General features: G+C 40.6%; 2 protein-coding genes across 5 annotated transcripts; one reads left to right on the forward strand and one right to left on the reverse strand.

The window, feature by feature from the left end:
- Positions 1–641: 641 nt before the first annotated feature.
- On the reverse strand, positions 642–17,736 carry supt6h (SPT6 homolog, histone chaperone and transcription elongation factor). 4 transcript variants are annotated; one of them, XM_044140733.1, is made up of 37 exons: positions 17,675–17,736; positions 14,900–15,010; positions 14,656–14,829; positions 13,233–13,306; positions 12,941–13,118; positions 12,781–12,862; positions 12,360–12,615; positions 12,169–12,270; positions 11,748–11,861; positions 11,543–11,632; positions 11,183–11,325; positions 10,912–11,057; positions 10,716–10,823; positions 10,347–10,627; positions 10,108–10,262; positions 9,470–9,665; positions 9,191–9,330; positions 8,949–9,066; positions 8,768–8,844; positions 8,258–8,393; positions 7,998–8,135; positions 7,261–7,428; positions 7,034–7,161; positions 6,667–6,874; positions 6,418–6,565; positions 6,168–6,310; positions 5,946–6,086; positions 5,600–5,795; positions 5,377–5,522; positions 5,144–5,236; positions 4,943–5,056; positions 4,722–4,846; positions 4,325–4,437; positions 4,161–4,238; positions 3,257–3,435; positions 2,648–2,925; positions 642–2,246 (listed from the first exon to the last, which is right to left on the reverse strand). In XM_044140733.1, exons 2-37 carry the CDS (start codon positions 14,997–14,999, stop codon positions 2,051–2,053), a joined length of 5,262 nt encoding a protein of 1,753 aa, XP_043996668.1. In that variant the 5' UTR covers positions 15,000–15,010; positions 17,675–17,736; the 3' UTR covers positions 642–2,050. The 4 variants fall into 4 exon arrangements, with proteins under 4 accessions (XP_043996668.1, XP_043996665.1, XP_043996667.1 ...); XM_044140730.1 differs by lacking the exon at positions 17,675–17,736 and adding an exon at positions 17,527–17,630 and having other exon boundaries at positions 14,900–15,050; XM_044140732.1 differs by lacking the exon at positions 17,675–17,736 and adding an exon at positions 16,531–16,651 and having other exon boundaries at positions 14,900–15,050.
- Positions 17,582–21,583, forward strand: sdf2 (stromal cell-derived factor 2). Its single transcript, XM_044140735.1, has 3 exons — positions 17,582–17,850; positions 18,753–18,949; positions 21,004–21,583. Exons 1-3 carry the CDS (start codon positions 17,667–17,669, stop codon positions 21,301–21,303), a joined length of 681 nt encoding a protein of 226 aa, XP_043996670.1. The 5' UTR covers positions 17,582–17,666; the 3' UTR covers positions 21,304–21,583.
- The last annotated feature ends 464 nt before the right edge of the window (positions 21,584–22,047 follow it).

Genomic DNA, 22,047 nt, shown 5'->3' on the forward strand with positions numbered 1-22,047 from the left:
AGTGTTTTTGTAATTCATTGAAAACTTAAAAATGTAATAAATCACTTGATAACATGAAATGTCAAATTTAAAACGTTACAGATCTTTGACGGAAATGAAGGCATGGAGAAGTACCTAAAGGAATTTAATATCTCTTTATACCAGAGATATTAAAGGGGAAAATGTTTTGTTATCCCTTCCCCCTGCACCTCCCCCAATCAGTCCCTGCAGACTAGCGGCAGCAACAATGGATCTGCTGACCTCATCATAGGAGCTACTTCTCAATCCAACGCAGGTAAAAATATTGCAAAAATGGAAAAACATTGTTGTGTTGGAAAGAGTAAGAGCTTCTTAAAGAGACAGAATAACTTCAAATTTATTTGAAGTTACGCTTCATAATTGTGCTAAAAATGGTACTTTGTGCCTGGAAAATACATTAAAATTTTATTCCAGCTCATTGGTTTTAGGCTAAGAATTACTAACGCCAATAATAAGTTAATATTTGCAAACCCCAAGAATCAAGTGCTTATATTTCCATTACTAGTTTCATGAAAGGATCACCAAATACTTTACAGTTAAAAGAGTTGCACCAAACATATTGATACTTTAATCCCATCTCCAAAGGATCTGTGTTTTTAATTAGGCACGAACAAGACAAAGAGTTTACTATGAACACTTTTATTAAAGAGTTATCAGGTAGAAAAGGTCATCAGCAGAATCAGAGACGACATTTCTCTACCAGAACCAACTGCTGCTGACAACCAACCAACCAGTCCCTCAGGTTCAGTATCGTAACCTGGCAACTCAAACCAAGTCTGCTTACTTAAAAACATTATTTTAAAAGAAAATGCATCTCATGAAACCATGATACGTTGCACAACGCAGATTTAAGCACACCATTACAAACCAGTGCTGCTTGCTTGTACTGTGGGACACAGACACGAGTCAAGAGGGAAGCAGAGCGGCCTTGAAATGCCAAAAAGACGATCACAGAATGTATTTTTTTAATATTATATTCATTCTAATGAAATAATTGCGTTCAGTTCTGAATATTACAGAGTTGGGAATACGAACAGAGTAGGCAGGAATCTGTCTGATCGGATCTTCTTCCAGTAGTGTTGCAAAAACTAAACCATCCACTGAAGCATCGTAAATTCACAGCTGCAGGTGTGAAACATTTCGCTGATACTGTCTCATGACAAGTTAGAGTGGTAAACATAACTCCAGGTAAAGAGAAACCGGAAACATTTAAAATGCATCGAGTTCGGATAAACTTGAAGATGTGTTACTGACAAAACTAGGATTTTGTCGAAGATTTCGGTTTCCTATAAAAATATCAACAACTTTTAAAACAAAAAGGTAACTAAGAGGAGCCGCTGTTTCCAGAGAGGCATGTTGCTCATGTTCACATCAGGGGATTTCTACCAGGGCCCAAAGTCAGCTGATAATAACACAATTAGGATTAGCCCATGTCTGTCCTTTAGAAACCTCTCTCCGCTAACTCTCTATCAGTCTGTACAGTTAAGTTTGTGTTTATTTTGACAGATGTGACGAGCAGAGTCTTAAAGTTCAAAGAAAAAGAGAAGTCTTTATTCATACTGACGCATTTTCGTACAAATATTAAATTTCCTGATTGGCTTGGCAAAGCGTTGTTTTGGCAACTGCTTTCAAAACTCCACATGTCGACGCTTCCCTTCTGCCAAAACCGCTCAAAGATCAAACTGAAAGCAGAACCAAAGATAGGACAGCTTGTCTGTCAGTGTCTGTGCAGGTCCATTTCCCAAATGTAACTGAAACTTCAAGTATTTCTATTTTTTATATAGATCTTTGTACTACTTTTCTGCATGACATGCAAAAACGCTTTGCAGCCAGAGGAGATTGGCAAAAGGAGAGGACATAAAACACCTGGTATGAGATGACAGCAGGAAATGAGGTGGCATGAATGTTGACACCATGTCGACTGCTGCATGAATACCTGAACGGAATAAAGGGTGAAAGGTTATCCAGGTGAGGCAGTACAAAGGATGAAGTAGAGGGGGTGAGGGGGTGCAGCAACGCCCCCCTCTGTGTCCTATCGGTCCATTTCGTCCAGCAGGGGCGTGGCGTCTCCGGCGAGCGACATGGGCGTGCTCTCGATCATGGGGCTGGGCGAAGGCCGCGGCGTCATCCTCTGGGTCTTCTTCCTGTCCTCTGCTTCTTTCTCCTTCAGCCACTGTTCGGCCATCTTGCCCCAGTCGACCGCCGAGGAGGAGGCGCTGCTGCTCGGCCTGCAGGGGGAAGAGAGAGAGAGGGATGTCAGGATTGTAGGTTCCACACCGCCACCTAGTGGCAGAACACCAACACAGACAGAAAAGCATCAGCGCAGAACAGGGACACAAGGTATCGATTAATGATTTAATATAAAGTTCATTGACCTAATAGATCAACGAATGATTAATTGCCAAGCAGCTATTTTCTAAAAAACCTGAATGAAGACGGCTGAAGACGGCGTGTTCGTGTGAGTAATTAGACAGCTACTTTTTACTTTTACTTGATTAAATGTTGAAGTAGTGCTACTCCTAGATGACTACTTCACGCCTGGTTATGAATTTTAATCTAACAAACCATTAATTGACAATCATTGATTAACTGTTGAGAACAAAATAAGTGTTTCAGGAGATGAACTCACTTTGGCTGCGGCGTCGTCGGCTGTTGTTGCTGCTGCTGCGGCGTTCCTCTGCGGGACGAGGAGGAGGACGACGGCGTGCTGGAGGCGTGGCCGTGGTGGCTGCTGGGAGCGCCGTGATGGCTGGGATGTGGCAGGTGTGGGTGGGCGTGTACATGTGAGGACTGGGGGGTGGAGCCCGGATACTGAGGGGTGCCGAGGGGCTGCTGGCTCGGCGTTGTGTAGGAGTAACTGGGCGTCATCATGGGTGTCGCCATGGGCTGCTGTGGCGTAGCAAACACCTGCGAGGAACAAATGGCTCAGAATTAAATCCTTTGATATGTGTGGCTGAAGTGCAGCTGTAATTATCTCAAAATGACTCGGCTTCGGTGTGTAATAAAGTCTTAGCTTCCCCAACTGATCACTAATGTTTCACTTACTCTTGGTAATGCTGTACATAAACAGAAGGTGACATTATCCTGAGCTGCAGCGATTTTCTCTAAGCCTCCTGTTCACTAATACCACAAGAGCTCAGGTCGTCTTGAATCTTTCATCATCACAAATAGACTGCTGCAACCTCTAGAAATCACGAATTGAAGCTTTATTCAGTCTGCTTTAAGCCCCAACAGTTACATGATAAGCAGAGGAGCTGCCTCCCCCTCCTCCTGTGCTGCCGCCGTAGCCGTACTGGCTGGAGCCCCACTGTGCAGGGGTGGCGTTGGGGTTCTGGCCCTGGCCCGTCACCGCGGCGATGGCGTTGAACATCTGGGAAGTCATGTTGCGTGGGAGGGCGTTGACGGCTCGAGTTAAGTCTGAGGAGGAAGGAGAGACTGTAAAACTCAATCACTTTTTAAGGACCTCTTCAAGCTTTTATATTATATTATATCACCTATTATATGATTTTATTTATTACTGTTATTGTGATAGTATTCTACATTCTAAGGTAAACAAAAATAAAAGTTTTTAAAAGTCTATTTCACTTTTCTAGTGCTTCTAGTTTAGTCAAACTACTAAACTAGTTTGACTAAACGAAGAACTAATTCAACAAAAAAATCCCATAATTTTAATAACGTTGTTTAATGTTAAAATATAACCCAACTTTTATTCCGCTTACACAAATCAATTGAGCCATTAGAAATAATAGATATTCATGATGTTACAATAAACAACCTTGCTGCTCAAATTAAATGCTTAGCAAAATATTTAAAGTTACAAAAAGAAAATGTAGCTTCTATTTAATCTGCAAGTTCTAACTGTCAAAACAAGAAAAGACTGATTTAAAGGGTTAAAAAAATTTATCCATCTTTTTATTATTGGATGTATGAAAATGTTGTTTCCAAACTTAGCATTATAATCAAACTGTACAGTTTGAATATCAAGCACTTTCAAGGACTTCACGCAGAAATCAAGCACTTTCCAACCCTTGAAAACATTTTCAAGGATTTCAAGGATTTCAAGCACCTGCACGAACCCTGGAGGGAATACGCTGCAATAAAAAATCCACCAGGCTTTTTGTGTGGACAGAATCTGGACTCACCTGCAATGTTAATATTGGCTGGCGTTGCGTTTAGAGATGCAGGGGTTCTGGTTCTGCTGCTGTTGGTGGGAGTAATACCTTTGAAGGGGGAGAAAATGTCAGACCTCTGTGCCGCTTTGAACGGATTTATGAGGCTCTTACAGTGGAAGTTATTGCCTCAGTACCTGGCACCGGCTCCTGATAGTGGTCCTTAAACCATCGAAAGAGTCCATTGACTGTGGGAAAGATCTGGGAACGGTAGCGGAAACCATCTGGGGTGATGGTCACATATTCAACCCTACAGGCAGAGGGGAAAAACAAGAACATTTAGCATTAACACAGTTTATTTTATTTTGTTTTTCTTCTGCCCCAATTAAAATAGTTCAGATTATTGTTTAATTTCTTATTACTGAAAGATGACTTCGTTTAGAGGTACAGCAAAGTTAAAAGATGCTTTCTGCCTGATGTTCTGTGGAGGATGGTGGTTTGTTAGGTCCAAAAATCCACCTCAAACAGTAACTGTCCGTCTCTAAAAGAAAATTTAGTGTTCTCTGTAAAATCATTTCAAGAAATTTGACCTACCGAGGTTTTCCACGAGGCTGGTAGCCCAAAATAAACTTTCCTGGCAGGTCTTTGCAGGCTGAAATAAAGTAAGGAATGAAAGTCGGCTTCTCTCGCTTCGTCCTGATCAATAATTCCTCCATTTTCTATCAAAGACAGAACAAAACAAACCGCATGAGAAGACAGAGGACTGCAAATAAGTGACAGTCTAAAGACAATAGAAAAAAGAAATTGATGTATACTTCCTTATTTCCTCCGTTGCAATCCTGGAAGTATTTATGTCCCAACAGATCTCGTGCAAACGAGGCCATCGGCTGAATGTATCGAGCTGTAATTTCATCTAGGTCTTCAAATTCCTGCAGAGCGGCACAACAAGTCGTCTTTAAAAGACGTGGCAACCACAAAATATTTACAAACGTAAAACGTGAAGCAAAATAACTCACTTCAGTGTTGATCCAGAGTGTGTGGCCCAAGCTGAAAGCATTTTCTTTGCCTTCTTCCCTCACATCCACATGCTGGTAGATGCCGTCAGCCACCTAATGAAACACAAATACAAATTAAACAAGAATGGATTAATAAAAGTAATCTGAAGCATAGTTTATTTTGAGATTTACGTTTTCTTTTTTTACCAACTGAATTATTTCCCCATCCCCATGTTCCCGTCTGTCTCGCTTACTTTCCAGGTGACGGTCAGATGGTTCTCCCCTTTGCTGCTGGGCCTGATGATCAGGTCTCCCTGGTCCAGCGTCTCCATCATCTTCTCTGCCTGGCTGAAACTGATATTGTGGAAGTTTGGGTGGGCGATCACACGCTTTATGTATGCTGAGGGGAGAAACCAGAACTGCATTAGTAAGGAGCTCGGTTGCACGTGTGTATAAACTCTTTTTGTTTATACTAACGTGTGCGCTGCTGTTTCTTTTTGAGCTCTTCATCCAGTTTCTGGTCCTCAGCCTCCATGTCAAAGTCGTAGTAGCTGTCCTTGGGAAGCTTCCACTCGTTGTTCTTGTCCATCAGATCTGAGGTGCGGCACGTGAGGTCAACGCTGAACTTCTCGATGTCAATCTTCATGATCCTGCAGTGAACCGTCATGCCCACCTGAGGCAACAGACACACATTTAAAAAAAATCAAAAAAATCACACAAGTTAAAGGTTTATAGGACTGGTAGTGGAGTTCTTTTATGCAGGTGAAGTGGACAAAAGAAAGAAAAGTCAGGAAATCAAAACATCCATCAAACATGGATTCACCTTGACCCTCTCCTCGGGGTGTTTCACCACTTTGTCGCTCAGAAATTTGGTTGGAATGAATCCCTGGACGCCGTTGTCTAACCTGCTCCGAACCCCGATGGCCTGACCGGGACAGGAGCCGCTGTCAAAGTGATTCCACACCTAAACAAAGAGAAAATGTCAGGAACAAAGACGACTCTCAGCTCTGAGACTTCATTTGTTTCCTTTTAGCGGCTCTGGTACCTCACTCAGCTCAGGGAAATTGTCCTGCTGGCAGAAGGGACACTGCCACAGGCCTGTAGCGTCGTTCCGAATGGCCTGGTCGTAGCTCTCTCCCTGAGGCCGCCGGTGAGCTATACCGGTCACTACACTCGTTATTAGCTTACCTGAAAGAAAAAGGGTGCAGAAATGTAAACAATGGAACACATTTTCACCTGTGGGGTTTAGGATTTCTACTGCAGAGAGGTTTGCTGATTGTTGGGAGTCTGTGTACCGATATAAAAGGTCTCTGGTGTTTCCTTGGTGAGCAGATTGAAGACCTCCTCTGTGTTGGGAACTCTGTAAGAGACCCGAAGGTCTTTGTACCTGCAGCTCAGCTCTGCTCGGATGTCATAAAGTGTGATTCCCTTGTTGCCGTAGCCCTACAGGTAGAGGAAAAAAGAAGAAAGAGACCGCCCGCCTCCTCAGCTTTATTTCACGCTGACAACGTTTTCACTGTCTGAGCATCTCCTCTCACACTGACCTGTCTCTCCAGCTCCTCAGCGAAGGCGTCCAGGTCCAGATCTTTAAGGCGTTCTGGGTTTTCTAGGATCTCCTCCAGAGCTCCGGCTGGGTTCGCATCTTCTGCAGACTCGTCGTACTCGAGGGCATCGACGGCCATCTTACGAGCCCACTCGTATGTCTCAGGGTGGACCCGAGAACCGTCCAGCACTTCTATGTAGGAGTCCGTACTGTCGTGAGTTTCAGAGAGAAGATGTCGATTAAAAAAACAAAAAAGCTGGTGCAAGAATATGCCATAGATATCAACATTTCAGCTTTTCTGTTTGTCTATCAGATAAAACCTGCATAAAATAAAGTTTCAAACTGTTTTCCCACGTTGATGCACCAACCTGTCGCCGAGTGATGCCGTGTCGATCTTGATGAAACCAGCGCAGTTGATGAAAACTTTGGGTCCCATGTGGCACATCGTAACCAGCTGCGTTCTGTTCTCCAGACGAGTGTTGTTCTGCTTTAAGATCTGCTCAGATAAAAACAAACACGGCGCTCAGATGCTCCGCAAACAAGAAATGATGAAGAAATGTTTGGTTTTAATAGAGATGAACAGCAAAATCCTGACCTTGAGGAGGTGGGCTCCCTTCCTTGGTCCCAGACCGCAGACATACTGGACCAGGCTCTGAGTGTGGGGATGGGCAATCGCTCGGTTCACATCCACACCGACCTCGTTGACCCGGTTGATGAATTCACAGTAGAGAGCGTTAAGCAACTCCTCCTTCACCACATGTTCCTAAGAAAGAGCAATCATTCGTGAACATGTGCTTTATGTGTTGTTTGACAAACAAAACATAAAATGATGAGCATAAAAAAAATAAAAAATCCAAGCTTATTTATTAGCATTAGCCCTCTAAGGTTGAGGGTCTGCACACACTCCTGAACTCTAACTAACACTCCCAGTAACATCCAAAACGTTGCTGCGCTCCGTTCTCTCCCATCTCTCTCGCACCACGTGAGGCTCACCGACAAAAACTTTTCACTGGTTGTTTTAGAAATGTGGTGCATTTAAGAAAATAGGAAAAGTGGGCGTCATATTGCAATCAAGCACTTCCTGGTCCCAACACGTTCACTGAATGAGCAGCAAGTGCAAAAAATGCACCAAAATTACAGTGAAGATGACTGATCATAAATCTGGTCTTATTTGGAAGTAAATAAAAAACAAAACCAATATAAAAACACCACTTTTATAAAGTTTGAAGTCAGTGCTGTCCAACAGAGTTGAAATTAGCATTTCAGTTACAGTAACCTTTTAAATGTGATTTAAGGGTTAAAGTTAATGAAAGAGCCTCCTGGATGTCTCACCTGCAGTGGGTGTAACTTGAGACAGAGAATGTCTTCATCAGTGCTGCAGACCTGAGCGTATTCGATCAGAGGATCCTGGATCTTCCTGGCGACGGAGACAGCTTGTCGCAGCAAGGGAGGGTAATCCCTGAAATCATTCTGCAAAAATAAGAAGGTTCTGATGAAAACCAGCAATACAACTGTAAAAAAAAAACAAAAAAAACCACTGATGGTTAAAATGTTGCATAAAACTCAGTCTGCAGGAGTAATCAAAAATTTACCTCTGACTTCTTGCTGTTCATGTACAGGGTGGCCAGTTCATTGTCCACCAGCTCCACTCCGACGGCCGGCAGGGAAGACTCCTGCTCCAGCTCACTGATGGTCCTCTTGATGTCCTCCATGATCATCTGAGCATCTCTGCACAGAAACCTCAGATTTAGCCTCTTATATCCGTCATAACTTCTAATAAACCTGATCATTTCCTGAAGTACACTCAGTGTTTCCTGTTCAGTTACATTTAGCTGCCAGGATGCTGGCGTGGGTAGAAGAGGGCGTCTACTATTACTTATAACTATGGCCTGTAGATCCACACAAAGGATGTGAAATGAAACTATTGTGGAGGATGCAGTTGAACAAAATTCTGTACTGAAATGTTAAGAACAACAATTCATTTGGCCACACAATCCTGTAATTTAAGTGTTGAAAATGATACATTTTTAATACTTTATTGAAAATCCTTCATCTCGTAGGTATCAATAGACACTGATATAATAAAATAACCAATTTCTCACCGATTCTCCCCAGCAACAGCCACCACATGAGGTTTCTTGCTGGAAAGAAATCTCTTCAGATTTTCAACGTCATGAGCCTGTATGCATTGGAGACAACAGGGAAAAAAGGGGAATATTTCAAAAATACACTCAGAGATCGAATCTGAACATCTAAAATCAACACCGATTTCTCCTTTAGAACCTTTTTCTCTCTCTCATCCTCCCTGAAGGCATTCCTCCTCTTCATGAAGTACGGCAAGCGAAGGAAGTCCACCACCTCTCCATCCCCGTTGATCAAAGCACAGAAAACTGGTGTGTCTCTGTCAGAGGGAACAGAAATCTTACCAACTCTTCCAAAAGCAAACGCTACCTGATTTTCTATCTTCAAACCTAACTTGCATTGTAGAAATTGTAGCAAAAGATAAATAACTGTTGGATACAAACCTGCTGGGGGCATAGGCCACACCCAGCACACGGATGCCTTTCCCATGGTTCTCATCCATCAGGTCATCATCTTCCTCCACCTGCTGGTCGGGCCGGTAAGGAGCCACTTTCAGCCAGTTATACAACCGGCGGCAGCAGGACTTTAAAAACAAATGAGAAACAAGTTATTTAATAATCATTTCAGAAAAATATATCAGCAAGAAGTTTGCTTTGGTGGTAATCTGATGTAAATCCCTAGTGAGTGTTAGAAGGCTTATTGTGGATTTTCTGAGCCGTTACCTTGACGATGCTCTCTTTAGCCTCAGCGATCAGTTTGCTCTTGAGCTCCTTGGCCATCTGGGGGTAAAGGAACTGGTTGAGAGCTCTCTCTATGGCGAGGGTTCGCTGCCTGTTCCACTCCTGCACCTGGTGGCTGAACTCGTCCCTGTAGTAAAACTGCTTGATCTCATCAAAGTAGGTCTGATCTCCAGCATACCTAAAGAAAACAGATGAAAACACGGCCGTGGGGAGAGAGTGTGAGCTTATCATTACTGACTTTAAAGCTTTGAAGTTTACCAAGAGAGATGAGTTAGGAAACCAACGCCTGCTTAAAAACTCAGAGTTTATCATTTTATTAACCTCTTTATTTCCCTCTATAAGTTCAGTAACATTGTCAGAAATTTACAAAAAACTGAAGTAGAGCTAATAAACCGATGTCAAAGTAGTGTGTATTTTTAAAACAAAAGGAAAAGAATAAAGTTATCTTTTTTTTCCAAATGAAGTTATAAATGTATTACATAAAAGTCAAAAACATTTAGTTGAGCAGATTCTTCAGCTCACATTTAATTACATAAAAACAACCACTATCTGAAGTGAATTTATTAAACTGGATTTTAAGTAGGGGTATCAGAGTAAAGGGGAGGTTATTGTTAACTTACCCTTTGACCCCTATTAGATCTATGCAGATATCAATGGAAAGAAGACCCTCGTCCTCTGCCAGGCACATCTTCAGGAACTGATCCCCATTCAGCTCTTTCACAGGTTTATTCTTCAGATACTTAAAGGAATATGCAAAATGAGCTTCATCTACCTCCTGTTGGAAAGAAAAAAAAACAAGTTAGGAAACAATTTTTTCCCGCATGTCCTCATCTAAAGGTCATTCTGCTTGTTCTCGTACCTTTTTGCCTTTCTTTGTGGGTTTGGTGTTGATCTTGGCTCGTTCCTGGAACGTCTGACGGAGGACGTGCCTGACCAGCGGCTCTCTGGCAATCTGCATGGCCACCATGTACCGGGTCCCTTCCAGCACCGCCTCGGGAGTCGAGAACTGACTGCAGATGTAATCTTTGGCCAGCTCTAGCGGCTCGGCGGGGAACTGCTCCGTCTCGTGGCGTTGGTAACTGTCTCGCAGGTTCTCTCCGAACTGCTCTGGGGTCAATCCGAACTTTTTAGCCAGGCCGTCTGGTGGAAATATGGGAGCAGAAATATAACGGTGTTGTTCTGATACGACATAGGCGTGGTGGTATGAGTAGCAGGAAAAGTGGCTAACCGAGTCCAACACTTTGACAGATGCTGTACATATCCCTACGAGACGCCAGCTTCAGGTCAGGACCTTTCTGCTCCTCCTCCTCTTCAACCTCATACTCCTCTTCCTCTCCTAAAATTAGAGAAAATCAGAACACGGCCAAGAAAGTTCTAACTCACCAGGAAATGATAAACTGGTTTTCTCATGTAATCCTGCTTACCATCTTCTGACACTTCTTTGATTTTCTTGAGCTTCTTCTTCTTGGATTTTGCCGCGTTCTGCATCTTCGGGATGTCTCGGCCGTAGTAAAGCAAAAAGTGATTGTAAACATCGCTCAGCTCTTCAAGAGTCTGCACGTCCTTCAGCCTTGAAAATGTGATAAAAGATGTTTGAATTTACCAGAACTGAGAGGTAGACAAGAATACGTTTTAAAAAAAACCCAAACTTTATTTTTAGCTTTTCTGTGAAGTCCAGTCAGAAATGAGCAGCACCTCTCCATGTCGGCTGTGTCCAGAGGACGGATGCCGTCGGCCAGCGGTTTGTCTGGGTCTGCAGATATCTGCTCAAACTGGAAGGACTGCATCTTCTGGAACAGACGGGTCAGGTTCTGTTTCCGGGTTTTCAGCTGCGTCCACTGATCAGAGGAAGGAAAATAACAAAGTCAACAAGAGATTGAAGACTTTTGTCATCCAGTTTTTGGTAGAGAGAGAAAAGAGAAAAACAAATCATGCAAATGCAAATTAAAAATGATATTTATAATCAAGCTTATTTAGATGCAACGTGAACAGGATGATTATGTAAGTGTTGAACTTGTGATAAATTGTTTTGAGAGAAGCTAGGTGTTAGATTACCTTTTCATCCCACTGCCACACCTTCCACAGGTCGTTGATGTTCAACTCTGGCTCTACATATTCCTTTCTGTAGAAAGCTATGAATGGAACCTGAAGAAAAGGTTTTAATGTAAAACAAATCTGTCAGGTTCTAGATTCAAACTAAACATATGGAATCGACTCATTAATGATTTAGAGTTTCATGATTAAATGAAACCCGCCGCACCTCAAACTGTTGATTTCTCATGAAGTTCAGGGCCTCTTTGATTTTGGCAATGGTGCTGGGTCCTTTCCTGCTGAAGTTTGTTGTCGTTCCTCTATCAAGATAGTCGGTGCTTTCCTTTGGTGGTCATCAAAAAAGAAAGAACATTCATTTTTGTGAAGAAGGAGCTCAAAAATGAGACCCAAAAAGTGGACTAAACAGGAATGAAGTCTTTAGATTCTGCCTCTATGATAATCTTGAATAAAAAAACCACATCAAAGTATTTAGACAAAATGTAGAAATAAAATCTACAACAAAAAAGTGTAGGTACTGTCTTCCAGCTTTTCTGTTGGATTTAATTAAACAGAAAAGCTGGTAGAGCTCCTCTATATCTCGATTCCGATAACCAGTCTGTGCTTAATGAGGTCTGGAACGAAACCAGTACCTGCATGGAGATGGTCAGAGTGGAGAACCCGTGTCTGAAGATCCACTCTGCTTCTTCCTCCAACTCATCATCCTCAGCAGGTTTAACAGGGATTGAACGCAACTGCAGGACAGAGCAGCAGCAGATCCAGCAACAGCACCAAGTTCAACATGGAGAATCGGGTTTACACAAACAGAACCAGCAGCACAGACCTGGAACCTCTCTGGCATGTCAGTGGAGCGGATCTCGTTGTCCTGGTCGGTCATGTGACTGCTCTCCAGCTCGCTGGGCTCGTACAGCTCAAAGATGCTCTTCCTCCCCTGCCTCCTCTTGGTCTGCTTCTTGGGCCGGTCCCAGCCCTCTTCATCTTGATCCTCCTCTTCCTCTTCGCCCTGGTCATAGGCGTCTGCGTCAAAGTCAGCAAAGTCAAAGTCTCCGCCAAAAATCTCCTGGGCCTCCTGGAGGGCTCTGGAAAACAAACAGAAAAATCTGTTTTCATTCTTTCAGGGATTCCTGACGTCAACCTTTCACACAGATGGATTCATTTCATAGAGAAAACATAAAAAGATACAAAAGCGTCTCGCTGGAAACATTTTTAGGACAATAAGTTTCAGCAGAAATCTGAGAACTCACGCGTCTGTGTATCCTGAGAACTTCTTTCCCCTCTTCTTGGTGATGGGCTGTCCGTCATCATCCACAATAAAATCATCTATATCTGTGGGTCAAACACACACTCACATTAACACAACTATAAAATTAATAATAGGATTTCTTTTGGGATCTTTTTGCCAACCTGACTCTTCATCTTCGCCCTCTTCTTCCTCGTCTGCTTGTTGAATGGGTTCGTCGACGGCTTCGCCGTCCTCCAGCTCTCCCTCACCGTCAACGTGAAAAATCTCATCCGCGATCAAGTCCTTCTCGTCATCATCTTCATCGTCGTCCAGCATTTTAACACGGTCATATTTCTTCTTCTATAAAACAAGCCGATAAGCGGGTTTGAGATTGAAAAAGGAGGCAACAAATGAGCAGAAACGTCATTTCTACAACACGCAACCACACATGAGGAAAATATTTAATTTTCTTACCCTTCTTTTCACTTTGACACCAAGATTTTCCTCAATCAAGTCAAGATCATCGTCATCCAGGCAGTCATCATAAGCTACGAAAAAAACCAAGTCAAAGGTTTGGCAACAGGAAAGAGACTTGAGACGAGATGAATTTACATAGAAATGTCAATAAATAAACAAATGACTCTTCAACATTTTTAATTTGTTGTTTAGTCACAAATTTTAAGAATCATTTTTAGCCGTTTATACCCTGTACCTTACTGCACAGACGTCCCAATAAATCCCATCTGAATATATATTTGGATCCATTTCTGAAAAAGGGAAATATGTAGGTGGATTTTTTTTTTATTCATTTACGCAAACCTTTGTTTCTCTGGATTTAAAGTAGAAGAAACTTGAGTAAAGAGAGAAGATTTAAAGGAAGAGATTTAATTTTTTTCCCTCAAGGTGATAATTTTTTTCCAAAAACAATATTAAAACTTTTGTCAGTTTCTGTGCAGGTATCATTTGAAGTTTACATCTGGTGAAATTATGATGAAGCTGATGAAACCAGTTAACCAAAAACTAAAAGGAGCTTCCAATCAAATATTAACAAAACACTGCAGTTATATGAGCTGGAAAAGGGAGTTTTTAATGTTGTAAAATAAATAAAATGCAGATAAATGATCCATAACTCCCTTTTTAAATAAGAATATAAACATTTTATTACCTAAAATGTAATATTAAAAAAATTTCAGATAGTGAAGGCTTGTTCATTTAAAGCAAAGGATTCATCAGCAGCTAAAAAATATTTCTAACATGAAGTGAAAAGCTAAGCCCTTTATGCTTGACTTTCACATGCAGGGTGTGTGACTTTGCCACTTTTAAATAAATAATGACCATTCTCAACAGAAAATTACACATTATTAAGTCATTTTTGCCGTATGTTGCACTCTTTTAGACTTTTACCAACATTTTCCACTCCACAACAGCTCCAAAGTCTGGAGCAGCAGTTTTTTAATGATCGTTGTTTTCTGATTTGTACTGTGTTTTCTTTCAGCGGTGTATTCAGAACTAGCAGCTCTGCAATTTAAAAGGATGTCAAAACTGGAAAGAACAAATTGCTCAAACACTTACTATATGTTGTTCTCAATCTAAATATGTCTGATGATATTTAAAATAAACTTTTAAAAAAACTGCAGCAATATAGCCAACAATGCTTTTGTGGTTTAATCATTTTATCAAATCTAACACAATAATAAAAAAACAGAGTTAAACGGTAAAGGATATTTCCATTCAACTGTCAGAATTAGAACCACAAAATCTTGATCAGAGCATCTCTGCTGTAATCCATGTAATAACACAGTTAGAAGACATTTATTACATATACAAATAATTACATTCTTCAATAGTTTCATTAGTGATAGTAGACACTGTTAAACTTAACATCCAGTGAACTTACTCCGCTTTTTCCGCCAGTGTTTTACTTCCTCCTCTGAGTCACTTCCTCCACCACTGTTGCTTTTCTCAGCCTCTTCTTCTCCTTCTCCCTCCTCATCATCATCGTCGTCAATTAGTCCACGTAAATTTCCGTGCTCATCCTGCTCCTCTGGGTTCTCAACATCCTCTTCTTCGTCTGTTGTGAAATGACAAATTGGGAAACCGAACGCCCTCAAAGGTTTCGAGCTAAAACTTTCACATCTTACCATCTTCCTCCAAGAACCTCTGGGTCTTCTTAGGTTTCAGGTCGCTCTCTTCAAACTCCTCCTCTGATTCCTCGGCCTCGCTATCAATGAAGTCTGACATGGCTGCGGTTCCTGGGAAAACAATGCCGTGGGATGACGACTTCCCTGACACCTAAACATGCATCAGTCGACAAGAGGTTCTCATGTCATCTTTCAATGATTTTATTTGAACATTTTAAAACATTAATGTGAAACACAATCCAACTGCTTTTATTTGAAACAGAAATGCAACAATTGTCCCTACCGCAGTGATACTATAACAATTAGCTGCAGAATTTATTTGCAAAGTTTAAGAGGCTTTGCTTTAAATTTAACATTATGGTTGACGTTTGATGTTTTTAAGCCTGAAAATAACAGATAAATGAATCAATCAACTTTGAGCCAGTCGACCAGCTGTGTGCTGCTACAGACGGGGAAGGGTTTGTACTTTATAATCCCTTTACCCTCCAAAAAACTGTTTACTACAGGACATTCTCTGGCATTTTAATAAATTAACTTAAACTCATAAATAGGCCAGCAACAGCTGCTTATGTTGAAAATGGTTCAAAAGGATAGTTTCTAAACTACTAAAATGATCCCTGTTAAAGTCCTTTTGATAAGATGCAAGAAAATCTTACAGAGTAATGAAGAGTTTTCTTTAACTGTATCAAACAGAGTTCTGCATATTTATCTTTCATGTAGGAAAGAAAAACGCCTGTTTGGAAGGTCATGGTTCTGATAATAAAGAAACACAACCCATAAGTGTAATATTATATTTATGTCACTTCTTGGGACAGAAAGAGAACCGAATCCTTGCTTCTTCTTCTTTTTTTTTTTTTTTTTACATTTATTAAGCTAAGAAAGCAGCAGCAATAAGAGGATAATCTCGCTGCAATGGAGGACTGAGATTCAAAAGTCCTTTCCTCCCTCAAAGCCCTTAGAGTTTTACATAATGATTGTTAATTTGTGGCACAGAGAATTAACATTAATACAGATTAATACAGGGATAAAACCGGGATTGCTGTGAGTCGTTATTTTCAGTCAATAAATTATAACACCTGCGTTACAACAAGAAAACTACAACAATGCTTTTAACAACATGTGTAATACCAGTATGTCGCAGTGCGTAGATCCAACATCGTCGGAATTAACCACAAGGCAAACTCCCTCCAGTACAATAACTAGCTACAAATGCAAATACTGCTACCTGGTGAGAATTAAATATTCCCTTTTTACGAATGATAAGTAGTACAACTGGCATGTTACAACCCTTTAGAACAACAAAATTAAATTACGCTAACATTACTAGCAAAGTTAGCAAGTTAGCTAACGACAAATCGCTCTACAATGGGGTGATTTTATGCTAAACGGTTTTATTGACATTTTAATGACTAAAGGTAACAGTAGAACTCCAGCTGCAACAAGTTCGCGGTAGCGGAAAATAAACCGTTGCTTCTGAAACCAACCTTGGAAGCAACCATTAGCAAGCTAGCGCGTTAGCATAGCGGTGCGTTAGCTTGAACAATAACAAGCAGCGTTAGATTTAACGACCGTTACCAGTACATCATAATGTTGACATCTTTCTAAAAGGTCAACAATGAATTTCAACTTACACGTCTCAGTGTGGTGATATAGTCCGAATATAATTTTAATAAAAAACTGTTTAATGCTGTGTTTTGCGTTTCTGAGCTTACACTACTAAAAATGGCCGAGAACAAGCGGCGTGATGACAATTCCGGTGTAGTGTAAAATTGTGCGTCCCGGAAAAGATTCATCTTCTTTTGTGTAAGTGGTACACCAACTCTATGGCGAATTACCGCCACGTAGTGGACACTCATTTGGAACCAACAAACGTGCAAACAATTTAACCAAGGCTCCTGCTTGAGTCTAGAGAGGATGAGGAATAATTCAAATAAATTCAACTAGACGTGTACTTAAATACTTTGTTTTTTACATTGTCACTAAAAACATTAATAATAATCATTATCATCATCATCATCATCATCATCATCATCGTAATGATCATAATAATATGATTGATTTGATTGTTTCATTAAGCACACTCATGGTCCACATAGTCTGTTATCTACCAACATGGTGGTGGTAGTCAGATATAATAACTGAAAGAAAAAAATTAGGATGTACATCCCTGCTGTTCTTTTCTGTAGTCTGTTGTTTTTACACACTTTTATTGTTATTGTTATCATCTGCATATGAGATACAACAATAAATGTATAAGCAACCAAAACAGAACGACATAAATTCTAAAAGATTCACCGCCTCACGAGGCTATGGGTATTACATTACGCAAAGGAACTTCCTCCAGGAGTTGAGGCACAGACTTAGATGAGTGACTAAATATTTTGTAGCACCCACATGAAAATTCTGCCTTCCATGATGGAAAAACGATGCCCCCTGCTGGTATATCTTAAAGTCCACAAGAAAAGATTTAAAAGAAAAAAGAAAACATAGGAGAACATATAATCTGCACTCTGTAGTCTTATATTTTGAAATAAGTTGAAAATGTGTTCAGTTTAATCAATTATATCAAAGTATTACCAAGGGACAGTTAGTAGGCAAAAACAACGGAAAGCACAGAAAGTACCGACCTTACTATTCCAAGTCGCCAGAGGCGCTAGGTCCATGTTCTAACATGGATACTGTACAATTGTAATGACGTAGCGAAAACTGACACAAATCTGAAAAGAGGCATCGACCGGTGACAGCTCGATTTTGTGGTGTTGTCGGAATGGATACCTCAAACTGTCGGAATTTTCTAGGCTTTCTACTCCAGATTTTCCTACTACTCTCCAGCATATGTGGGCTGTCCATTGGCTCGGAACTCAGCTTTGTTACGTGCGGATCAGTTATTAAACTTTTGAATGTAAAGCACAACGTCAGGCTGCACTCGCACGACGTTCGCTACGGGTCTGGTGAGTTTAAACGTCAACGAATGATTTAATGTAAAATTTACATTATCGTGCTTTCAAACACGAGCAACGGCTTTCACACATGTTAACGTATCTTTACTGAATAGGATGTCACCAGATTCTGTGTTCAAAGGTTGTTAGTGTGACATATTTCACTTCATATTGGCTCCATATCGCAAATTACACGTATAGTGCTTAAATGTGTACGTTTAGGTCAGAAGTACACAGTGCCTTTCAAACAGATCCATTCTTCTTAAATAATTTTAGATTTTGTCAGCCTGTAACTCCTACTGGGATTTTATGTGACAGAATAAAATAACATAGTGCTTATTTATGAATTAAAGACAATCAAAACATGGCTTTTAATATTTTATAAGAATTTATAATAAAAACATCTAAAACAAGTGGCATGCATTTTTATTTAGTGTTCTGTCCTCTGAAATAAGTAAAACCTAAGAGCTCATCTGTGTGTAATACTGTCTCAGAATAAATCCAACCACTTTGTGAAGGCTTCAGAAGTTTATAATAGAGCATTAATTAACAGTAAAACCAAAATGAATAAAACCAGAATGGTCAGACATAATGTTATGAAAAAATTTAATGTGGAGAAATTGAACACTTCACAGAGCACGGCTTAGCATGTCATCTGAAAATGGATAAATTAAGACACAAAATAAAACTTAAGCTGGCAGGCAGGCAGGGTAAGAGAGTATTAATCAGAAAATCAGCCAAGAAACTAATGATAAATCTGGAGATGCAGTGATTCACGGCTCAGATGAGATAATCTGCTGACAGAGGAACCTCACACATCTTTTATAGAAGAAATAGTCATTTTAATGTCGAAAGGAAACCATAACAATCATAGGTATGAAACTGGGGCCATAAACTCTGACTCTGTGCGGCAGGCAGTGGGCAGCAGTCTGTGACGGGCGTCTCTGCGGTGGAGGACAGTAACAGCTACTGGAGCATCCGAGGGACGAACGGCGCCTCCTGTACTCGGGGAACGGCGGTCAAATGCGGGCAGACGATTCGCCTGACGCATGTCAACACCGGCCGCAACCTGCACAGCCACTACTTTGCCTCGCCGCTGTCCTCCAATCAGGTGATTTATTCCTTCATTTATTTTGATTTAACCTTCACCAGGTAAGTTCTCATTTTCAACAACAGCAGAATATCATAATACAAACAAACAAAAATACAACCATATCCATACTGACTAAACACACTATATTAGGGATGTCATGATTATAAATTTTGTTGGACGACAAATTGCTAAACAATAATGTTCTTGTTTTGAGACCATTATTAATTAATATAATGTTATTGGATCAATACACTGCAAAAACACTCAATCTTTTCAAGTGTTTTTGTTTTGTTTCTAGCGCAAATATCTTAGTAAACTAGAAATAAGACAAAACTAACCGAGAAGTAACTTTTCAGCAAGACATAGCAGCTTGTTTTAAGTAAATAATTTCTTAATATTGATGAAAAAGTAACAGGCAGATTATTTCACTTATAACGGGAAAATGTCTTGTTATAAGTGAATTTATCTGGCAGTGGAACTTGTCATTTTTCATCAATATTAAGAAATTATTTACTTAAAACAAGCTCATATATCTTGCTGAAAAGCTACTTGTAAGTTTATTTTTCTTATTTAAAGAAAAATAAGAAAAATAACTGAGATATTTGCACTAGAAACTACACAAAAAACACTTGGCAACATTTTGTATTTTTGCAGTGTAATGCCAGAATGCATTGTCAAAAATTAATTAACTTTAAACTCTATAACTGGAAGACATTTTAAATATCCAAAATAAATGAACGCAACAGAAAAGACAAACAAAAATTGATATTGGCGTCTCTGTAAACAAAATTGTCCTTCAAACAAAAAGCTCGTTGAGACTAAAGCACCAAATTGAAGACTTTAGTGATCCAGTCTTTGATAGTAAGAGAAAAATAATAAATTATGCAAATGGAAATGACTGAGTTTGACTTAATTCTTGGAACGATTATAGTTATAAATTTATTAGAATCACTCACTCATCAATATTGATGAGTGAGTGATTCTAATAAATTTATTATGAAGGACTTTTTAGATTAATTTATACCAAATTATTAATGTGTGAGAATAGAGTGAGTGTTGGTTTTGAGTGTAGATGTGTGCGTTGTGATGCGGAGGGGATTTCAGAGTTATGAGAAGGATTACACAAAAAGCTCCCCGCTGAGGTTGGTTAAAATCATTCACGTGTAAAAAAACAGCCCTGTAATTTGTAGGCTTATTTTTAAAAAAAATAAAGCGGATTATTAAAATGGTTCAGAAATGTGCCAGAATTCGCCAGCATGCGGTCATGTTTAACCCTCTTGACTAATCGCAGTAACTGAGTCTAAACAGAATATGTGCAAATGTAAAAAAAAAATAATAATAATAAGCTTATGCTCTGGGCCATCCATCCATCCATCCATCCATCCATCCATCCATCCATCCATCCATCCATTTTCTGGTCACCCTTGTCCCTAATGGGGTCAGGAGGGTTGCTGGTTCCTCTCCAGCTACGTTCTGGGCAAGAGGCGGGGTTCACCCTGGGCAGGTCGCCAGTCTGTCGCAGGACAACACAGAGACAGACAGGACACACAACCATTCACACACACACTCACACCTAGGGAGAATTTAGAGAAACCAATTAACCTGACAGTCATGTTTTTGGACTGTGGGAGGAAGCCGGAGAACCCGGAGAGAACCCACCATGCACAGGGAGAACATGCAAACTCCATGCAGAAAGATCCCGGGCCGGGAATCGAACCCAGGACCTTCTTGCTGCAAGGCAACAGCTCTACCAACTGTGCCACTGTGCAGCCCTGCTCCGGGCCAAATTTATATTATTTAATTGAACTAACTGAAAGCAGATTCAGGTCAATAATGTATGAAAAAACTGTCTAGGTTCAATAATAATTAGAAATTCATTTTGATATACTTTGATTTTATGAGTTCTTTGGTAGCCAGATGGAATCTATGGCTGCTTGAACATAAAATTAAATAAATGAAGGGCGACTCAATACTTTTGCACAGAGTACTTTTGCTGCATGCAAAAAAAAAAAAAAAGACGAGAAGCAATACCAGAATCCACATGTTTCATCCTCTCATGTTGGCGTCTGCAGGAAGTGAGCGCGTTTGGAGAAGAAGGGGAGGGCGACCACCTTGACGAGTGGACGGTCCAGTGCGGTGGATCCGTGTGGAAGCGCGAGGAATCCGTCCGCTTCCGCCACAAATCCACTGACGGCCTGCTGTCCGTGACGGGGGAGCAGTACGGGCGGCCGATCCACGGGCAGATGGAGGTCCACGCCATGTCGAACCCCAGCCAGCACAGCCTGTGGAAGGTGATGGAGGGCGTCTTCATGAAGCCGAGCGAGAGCCCAGCAGGCGGCCGGGACTTTGCTCACACACACACAGAGTTCTGACTTTCCTCTATTCATTCTCAGCTGCATCTGTACCAGCAGCCACCTTCACTGTCCCAAAATGATTCAATCTGTGGATAAGAACCGTGGAAGATCCAGCAGCCACATTAAATTAGTAAAACGGACATATTTGAACCTTCTTTGTACCTTCCATATTTGTTGCGTTAGGTCCAGATTGGGGTTTCTCTGCTGTTGGTTGTTACTCTGCAGCTCAGGAAGCCGTCTAGGTGAACATATTGTTACACTTGTGCCTTTATCTGCCAATAAAAGAAGTAGGTGTTTACATTGCAATAAAAGCATTTTAAATATGAATCTTTTATGGCGTTTTGGCCACACACCTCCAGATCAAAACTCAAACAGTATTCCTGTCTAAAATTACCATTTTTTCTTATAAATTATTCCACATGCCAGAACAAACTTTGTTTAGGATAGTTTTTTTCTTTAATGATGTTGTTACTTGTCAGTGTTCAATTGGTTCTTAAGTCTCGGGAGAGTGCAGTGTTACAAACGCAGACGTTTTATTACGACATCAAACTGACAATGAATACCTCAAATAAAGATTTTTTTATGCAAACAGTCTTCAGCATGACTTTCTTTTCTTTAATTTGATGTCAAGCAGTTTTCATCACCCCATAAATCCCTTAATTAATAAAGGATTTGCCAGTGAGGCAAGCTGCTAATGTCTGTCTGGACCATTAGACGAGCCTAATGGCTTGTTTGTCCAGATAATGGCGTGTTTGGGTTCAT

Source organism: Gambusia affinis, linkage group LG15, assembly GCF_019740435.1.
Source record: "Gambusia affinis linkage group LG15, SWU_Gaff_1.0, whole genome shotgun sequence".
Classification (NCBI taxonomy): domain Eukaryota; kingdom Metazoa; phylum Chordata; class Actinopteri; order Cyprinodontiformes; family Poeciliidae; genus Gambusia; species Gambusia affinis.